The sequence below is a fragment of the Mus pahari genome, chromosome 6 (assembly GCF_900095145.1).
Source record: "Mus pahari chromosome 6, PAHARI_EIJ_v1.1, whole genome shotgun sequence".
In the NCBI taxonomy this organism is placed as follows: Eukaryota; Metazoa; Chordata; class Mammalia; order Rodentia; family Muridae; genus Mus; species Mus pahari.
The window spans coordinates 19,243,456-19,251,916 of NC_034595.1; the positions used below are offsets into that span (position 1 = coordinate 19,243,456).

General features: G+C 39.2%; 1 protein-coding gene across 3 annotated transcripts in view; it reads right to left on the reverse strand.

The window, feature by feature from the left end:
• The window catches only part of Astn2 (astrotactin 2), a 958,131-nt gene that overhangs the window by 45,240 nt on the left and 904,430 nt on the right, over window positions 1–8,461 (reverse strand). For all 3 annotated transcript variants that reach the window (XM_021201332.2, XM_029539608.1, XM_021201333.2), the window contains one exon: window positions 5,981–6,122. In XM_021201332.2, the coding sequence (XP_021056991.1) occupies window positions 5,981–6,122 (142 nt within the window). The remainder of the gene's footprint in view (window positions 1–5,980; window positions 6,123–8,461) is intronic.

An 8,461-nucleotide genomic window follows, 5' to 3' on the forward strand; every position in this document is an offset into this window, starting at 1 on the left:
GAGAGAGAGAGAGAGAGAGAGAGAGAGAGAGAGAGAGAGAGAGAGAGAGAGAGAGAGAGAGCATGTAGGGATATGGTAATAGAACAATCAGTTGGGTACATAATGGGAATTCCTTGACTGGTAACAACTGAGGGAGGAGAGGGTTGTGAGTGATTGAAGAGAAGTGAGTGTGTGCTCAGTTTTTGCACTGAATAAAAAACCTATCCAACATTTAACAAACTTAAGAAAAAAATCACCCTAAATCATTGCTCTAGTGCATGAGACAGGTGAGTTCTATAGTCAAGAAAAGATATGAAGGAACATGAGGAATCACTGAGTAGAAAATCCAGGAGAAAACACAGTAAAAGTGGGCATTTGTGGTAAGTACCTCAAGGAAATAAGTGTCCCTGGAAAGTGACGAGGGAAGGACCAGAGTTGGGGATAACACAACATGGTCTTCCACTGGAATGTGGTGAGCATCAGGCTGCCAGCAGAAACCATGGAAGGTACTGGTTTTGAGGTAAAATACAGTATTATAAATAGTAGTAACAGTGGCTATTGTTCTTATGCTTGCTTTTTTGTCAAGTACCAGTAATGAGAGAGGTAGTGTTTTATGTCCTTTTCATCTATCAATTCACTTATGAAGTAGGTCATTTCATTACCTTATACATGAAACATTGAGATGTCAAGAAAATTGTCCAGGGCATAAAGTGATTAAATCAAAGAATTGCAGCCCAGACAAAAACCTATCTCTGTCTACTACAAAGAGATGACTCTGTGTGTGCATGTGCATGTGCGTGAATGTGCATGTGTGTGTGCATGTGCGTGAGTATGTGTGTGTGTGTGAAATGTTACTAGGTATGTAGATTCACAAAGTCTCTTGTCTTTTCTATTGATTCTTATAACCCTTCACATGTGTTTACAATCAAAGAAGATATCAAACTGTTGTCTCATATAACATCAAGGATGATGCTTGGAAGCCCAGTTTGTTTCTTTCCAGTTTACAGAGGAAGATAATATTTCCATTATATAGATGGGAAAGATGATACCTTAATTAATTTCTGAGATACAAAGGCTGTGATCAAAGTCTTCTGGTATCCATGTCTAGTATTCCTCCGATTATAATTAGTGTTGACTCCTACCACAAAGCCCTCTTCTGGTTCCTTTTACAACTCCTTCCACATGTGTGGGAATGAGCATGGCTAGAACATAGTCGGAGCATTGGCATCACCAGAGATGTGGACTTAACTCTAGTCCTTCCTTGTCATGTAATTTGTACAAAACCATTACCCCCTTAAGTCCCAGTTTCCACATCATTGATATGGGAGATGATAAGAACACAGCAACTATGTCGTAGGGTTATGGTGAAAATTATATGAGATTGTGCATATGCCTTGCATGGTTCCTGGTACAATGACTTCTGTGTGTAAGAGTATTGCTATTACCACTATCCAGAAAGTAAAGTTGTAGTACAGTGAGAATCAGAATTCTGGTTTGAACTCTGAATGTCTACCTACTACATAAGCCTTAGGACCACTGAGTTTAACTTTCCTTTATACAGGCAGAACATCATTTGTGGAGAAGGAAGAACTGGCCCAAGGTGGAAATGAGCAGTGAAGATGGCTGTCTGCCTTCTGACCTCAGAACTTCATTTTATGCAATTCTCTTCTTCCCCCAGGGCCTGGGTTTTTCTTCATTCAGCCCCACCCACCCCTACTAAGTCTTTCCCCTGAGACTGTTCCCACCATGGATGCTGGCACTTCATGCAGTACCCAGGCTTCTTTGGCATTCCTTTCATAGAGCAGAAGTCAGAGAGGTGAAGGTGGGCCTGAGGCAAGCCTCTGAATGTGTGGGAATGAGCCCCCCACCCCAGGAATCAAGCCTGGCTGCGTCTGGCATGCTCACTGAGGACCCCTTGGCAACCAGCCATTATTTGAGGAGGCAAGGCAGCCAAGACAAGATGGGGGCTAATTACCTTGAGTAATGGGAAATTGGAAAGCAGTTATAAGAAGAGTGTCTAGGCCCCTAGCCAGGTAAGGACAAGGACCCTTGGATGCCTAGCCTGACTTCCGCCCTTGGTCAAAGAGGACACTCCCACTCAAGATCGCCCTGGACTTCAACGATCCAAGGGATAAGAAGCTGACCCCACTGTTAGGCCTTTGGGGGACCCTCTCCCCTTTCTGCTCTTGTTTGTTTTCATTCTGAGCAAAGCAAATCAAACAAACAAGGAAATTCAATTTAAATGGGGCATGGTTGCTGATGTTTCTGGTTTGTTACAGGAGGGTGAGCTTAGGACAGAAAATCAGCCTTGACTTTAACTCCTCCAATTGGTCTCACCCTGAAGCACTGTGTAAAATTACATGGACAGAGGAGCTGCAAAAGCAATTTGCCTTACTAGGTAAGGCATAGAAAAGGAGCTTGGATGAGAGTGGGCAGAGGCAAAGATTCAAATAAGAAGTAGAGCAGAGAGACTGATACCCACTCGGATAAATAAAACCTCCAGGGAATAAGAAATGGGAAGGAAAATGACAGACACAGACAGGAATCTATAGAGAAAATAACCAGAGAAAGTTTATAGGATAACAGATAACGAGATACTAACAAGGGAACAGAGAGGCCCTGTATGAGGCAAAATGGAAGGTGATAGAAGCAGAGAAGCTCTGGTAGAGCAGGTGTCCTGGGGCTGGGAATGAAAAATAGATCCCATGGCAAACCTACAATATCCAGAACTCTCAAGCTGTAGGGACTCTTATATATTTGGTTGTGAGCCTAGCCTTTAATGACTGAGCCTCTTCTCCAGCCCACTGTAGGGACTCTTATGTGCCTTCATTTTAAAGTTGCTGCAACTTCAGAGCAGACAGAGTAGATGGAGTTTCAGCCCAGCAGAAGTGGAAGGAGCTGGGAGTGAACCCAGGATAATTCATAGGCACAGTGATTCTCTGTTCTACTGTCAGTTGAATCCTTCTGCGAACTTGGATGTAAAGGTCAGTGGCTGACTGAGCTACATACAGAAACCTGGCTTTCTGAGCCTTCCCTCCTCTGTATCTGTCCCTTCCTCTTCTCTCTCTGTCCCAGAGCACTCTTTTCAGGGTTGGTCAGATCCAGTCTTGATTCTTGCAAACAAACTTCTCTGAAGTTGTCCTTGGAAGAAAAATAAGGAGGAGGAGGAGAAGAGGAGGAAGAAGAGGAGGAAGAGGAGGAGGAAGAAGAGGAAGAGGAGAAAGAAGAGAAAGAGGAAGAGGAGGGGGAGGAGGAGGAAAAAAGAAGGAAACTAATAATGAAGGATTGAAATTGAAGATCGTTAACTCTCCTGCTGGTCTCCTATGATCGGGCAATCTGGCAAACTCTGTGCGTCTAGTATTTTGTATTCTTATTAATAAAGTTCTTTGTTCTTAAAACTTGTCAGGCAGGAGTGACTATCAACACTTTTTCAAGAGGAAGAATTTGTCACTTAGAATAGTGAAAGATCACTTGTCTGGGATCAAGTTCTGAGCACACAGGGGCAGAATCAGGACCCACCCAGGCTAGCCTGTCTCTGAAGCCAGTGTTCTTTATGATGCCACATGCAGTGTTTTTGGCTCATAAGAAAAAAAAAACAAATTTTGCTGATGAATAAGCAAGCAGAAAATCAGAAACCCCAAGAACAGACATAGGAGCTATTTTAAAACTCAAGACCAAGTTGGTCAGACTTCACGGGAGGACAGCCGCCAGTGGGATTGGAGATTGTTCCAAACAACACCCTAGCTCCCTGTCAGAGCAGCCCAGATCCCAGGGCCACTAATGAAATCTATTTCAAAAAGAAATAAATCAAACAAAAGGGTGTCCAGAGGTAGGGATGGCAAACTCATGACAAGTACGTTTCCAAATCAGAGGAAAGAAGGTGACCCTACCTCAAGAGTCGGGAAGCAGAGATGGTGCCAGTGAACTAGATAATGAAGAAATGCCTTTATCATTTAAAAGATAGTAGGTAATTCGTCAGCTGTCAGTATTAACTGATTTGAGGTAAACACACCTCTTTGCTTTTTCTTTTGCTCTTTTCTTTGTAGACATTAGCTAAGTTAAAATCAAGTTGCTATATTACCACCTAAAAACGGGCTGCTTCTTCTGACTTACTGGATAAAAGCCCACCAAGTAAGGCTCCGATCAGTTTGCTGTACTCACTCATCTGACACATAAATCTCAGGACAGATGAGACGCAGGGGAAATTCACGACTACCATAATCTGGTAGCAACAGCAACAGAAATAACAGTTAATAGTTGTTATATTTTAACTAGGGGCTCATACCAAGTAGCCTAGAAGGATTGATGGATACATGAATGGGTGGATACATGGAAAGTGAGAGAATGGGGAGCCTCAGGGTGCTATGCACCTTCTCCTAGAGAAGGAACTGAAGACTCAGAATTTCTAACACAAATAAAGAGCAAGGCATAGATTTGAACCCAGATCTATCTGCCTCTTGTGTATGCGCTTAAGGAACAGCAGAGGTATTAGAAGTCAGCTACCAGGTAATGCTCTAAAAATTCCACCTTCTCAATAGCATCATGGATTCTAGTGTTAGAGAAGATCTGACAGCATTTATCTAGCTGTGTGATTGCTGCACTGCAAAAATGAAGTAACTGGAGCTCAGATACCCAACACTCATGATTCTGAAGCTGTAGAATTGTGTTTTCAAAATCCAGGTCCCAGTCCTAGTATTCACCATTACTCCTGTGGCCATTCTTTAAGGCTGTTTGTACATCATACTTCTCTGGTTAGCTTGCCCAGATATATCTGTGTACTACATCACCTCTATTTCTATAGCATTCCCTGATTGAAGATAAAGTTTGAATTGTAACAACTCTGAGATTGTAGAGTCAGGGTTACAAGATCTAATTCTCAGTTCACAGTGATATTCTTGAGTTTGGTTTATTGATATATTTATATGGCATCTTATTTAAGGTTATACAACTAAATATACCCAAATCATAAATATATAGTTTTTCTTATCACTGTTAGGTTCTAAGTCATCTGAGGATAGGCTCCTTTGTATCAAACATATGCATACCCAAGAAGACCTTAGTGCAGTATGAAGACATAAAAATAATCCTTAGAAAAAGTGGGAGTGAAAAGAGAATTCAGTATAAGAGTATATAAATAGATGGATGAAGTATATGGATAGGTAAGTGGAAGAAGAGACAGGAGAAATAAATGAAGGTTAGGTTAATGGTTGAGTAGATGAATAAATAAACGATGCAAATAAAAGAAGTATTTGAGTAATTGGGTTGTTGAAAAGTTTAGCACCTTACTAATTACAGCATTCTAGAGGAATAAAAGGAGGTGAACTATGATTTCATCATTAACAATATGTTGAGCTGGTCTCTAGAGCTCTTTATTGTTATTTCTGATACCTGCTTCCGGATGTAGCCATAATCGTAGACATTGAAAACAAATAAAAAAAAGCAAGTCTCCTATTTCCTCTTGTTTTACCAAATGAAGCTGGGAGTGAATTCTTTATGTTTGGATTCAATTAGTCCAGTAAATTCTAACATATAGTCCATATATACATCTGTATATCTGTATATAGTTTCATATACACAGACATAAACACATACACATCTATCAAAGAAGATGCTTATGTGAGCTGTATATATCAGTATAACTTAATATATATATATATATATATATATATATATATATATATATATCATAGACATTATGAAAAAAAACAGAAAAGAACAATAGACAGGTATGACCAAGACAGCATTCCCTCATAAGGGACCCTGAGTAAGCTTCTGTCCTCCTCTCTAGTGTCTGGCTTCTATGGGACATGTAGCACTCACCTTGCATGCCTCACTGTGGTCTACATTCTAAACAGAAACTTCTAAACCTTTGACTCTCAAAGTTACATACAGACAAGCTAAGAAACATTGGGCTTCTCTGAAAAGAACGACTCCTGTTAGTGCTCCCAGCTTAAAGGCTTCTTCATTGCTTCATCCTCCCCACGATCCCGCCACCTCTTACTTGTAAAGACCATCTGGCTCCAGGCACTTGAAGATCACCGAGTAGATACTGACTTCAGGGACCTCTCCGTGGCTTCGACCAGCTGCTACACAAGATGTGCCCAGGCCAGAGAGTAAGTCATCAGCAAAACTCAGGAATTCTCCTGAAAGGAGAAAAAAAAAACAAAACAGAAAACAAAAACAAAAAGAACCAGATGAGCTCTCTAGTGCAACCCTTGGTGAAAAGAAATTACCAGGGGGACATTTCAGATCTGAAAATGTTGCCAATTATTACCCACAGTACCTATTTGCTAAATAACTGATTGCTTTCTGAGGATGGGTTCTTGCCATGTAGCCAAGCCTGGCTTGGCAATTGTTATTCATCTTCTTCATTCTACCCGGTTTCAGAGATTATTGTTGGGAGCCACCATGATAGGCACATGATGAGTGTTCAAATTTATGCCTGAATTTTACTACCCGTGAAATAAGAATACTAATACTGAACTCTGTGAGATACAGCAAAGCTTAAAGGAAATACATTATTCTATAACAAAATGCACATAAGGATAAAGGATTATTTACACTTTTAGTGTAGAGTAACTGTTCATTTTCTTCTGACTCCACGACCAAAGACTTTCTTCCTTAGACCTGCAGGTTTTTCCTTGTATATCAAGGGCGTTAGACTTAGGATAAAAGAGTCTTCGTGTCACAAGACCATTCTTATGTGCTCATGTGAGATTCACATAATGTTATTTGGAGGTGGATACAGATAAGTTAGGGAAGAAGTAATATGACTGATTAGCAATGAAAGTCACAGGCACAGAAGATGACAATGGAAGATATGCTAAGTACTTATGAGTCCCTGAACTTTGCACCTGCTGAAAGCTACCTTAGCCATTGGATTTAAGGAAACAGTTGAAGTTAACCAGAAAGAGAACTCTACAAGGGGAGACTAAGAAGTAAAATCTAGAAAAAGTTACTGAAATTTTAGAATCTAATAATTTAATATTATCTCAGACAGGAGTTCACTGATTAATTTGAATAGAGAAACTCTGATTTCTGCACTTTAGTTTTCTTCTATGAAAGGTGAAAGTACTCTAATAATTCTTGAAAAGTAACATAGATAAATGTGTAAAGACAGTATCATACTATTTAAACAGCACAGATTTAGAGAAAATGAAATATTCAGCAATATAGAAATGTCTGTCAATTTTAGCTCAATGATATAAAGAGATTCTCTGTAAATATCAAAATAACTTCTTAGAAGATATGAAAGTATATGAAAGAACATTTCTGAGATGTTTAAGCTAAAAAATAAAAATAGGATGCACAATTGTAGAATATCATTTTGTGAAAATTTCACACATACATGATTTTAAAATAGGAGGAAGAAAAATATAGCAAATGCTTACTAGTATTTTTGAAGTAAGATAATGGACACTTTTCTATCTTATTTTTGATTATTCTTTGTTTTAATGTTGTCTTCAATAAAAAAATATACAGCTGTTTTTACAAAATGAAAACTCAATAAAACCCTGAAAATACATAAAGTAAGAGAGCATGAATTGCCTCTTCATTCCTTTTGAGTTAAAAGTTGGGTAATTTAAAAGCAAAACAAGAGCGTGAGGAAGTATTTTACACCACACAGAATGAAGTATTATAAATCCTCCCATCTATTGCTTCCGTACTTATATTTATATAAAAGAGTTAATTAGTTACCATAAAGAGGCGATAATGTCTCTTCCAGAAGCCATAGTTGGCCAAATAAAAAGATACATGACATCACCCCTCAAGTTATTCATCACGGAAAAGCCATAAATACCAGAAACAATACAGGATATTACTGAGGCTATTGATTGACTACCAGAACTCTGTGATAAGATCCTTTTATTGAAAACATGATGCATGTTGGTCATAAGCCACAAAGAAATAAAATTAGTAACTGACCATGAAACTTCCCTTCCGCTGGCTAGCTTTCATGATACCGGAAGTTTCCATGCCGGCAGCTTGATAGAAATGCCAACCACGGAATTACCAAGCTATGAATCCTGTGAACTATAATAACAGTTAAAGAAAAATGTGTGTCTATGGATGTAATAGTGGTACAATTACTATTGGAGTAACCAGCTACTTTCTGGGTGAACTTAAAGTCTACTTCACAGAAGAAGAGATATGCCTGGTATTGAAAAACTGGTCATGTCCTCCAGATACATCCATTTGCCCAAGAATTTCATAAATTCATTGTTTTTAATAGCTGAGTAGAACTACATTGTGTAAATGTACCACAGTTTCTGTATCCATTCCTCTATTGAGGGACATCTGTGTTCTTTCCAGCTTCTGGCTATTATAAATAAAGCTGCTATGAACATAGTGGAGCATGTGTCCTTATTACCAGTTGAAAGATCTTCTGGGTATATGCCCAGAAGAGGTATTGTTGGGTCCTCTGGTAGTACTATGTCCAATTTTCTGAGTGAGGTAACCCAATCACAAAAGAAGTCACTAG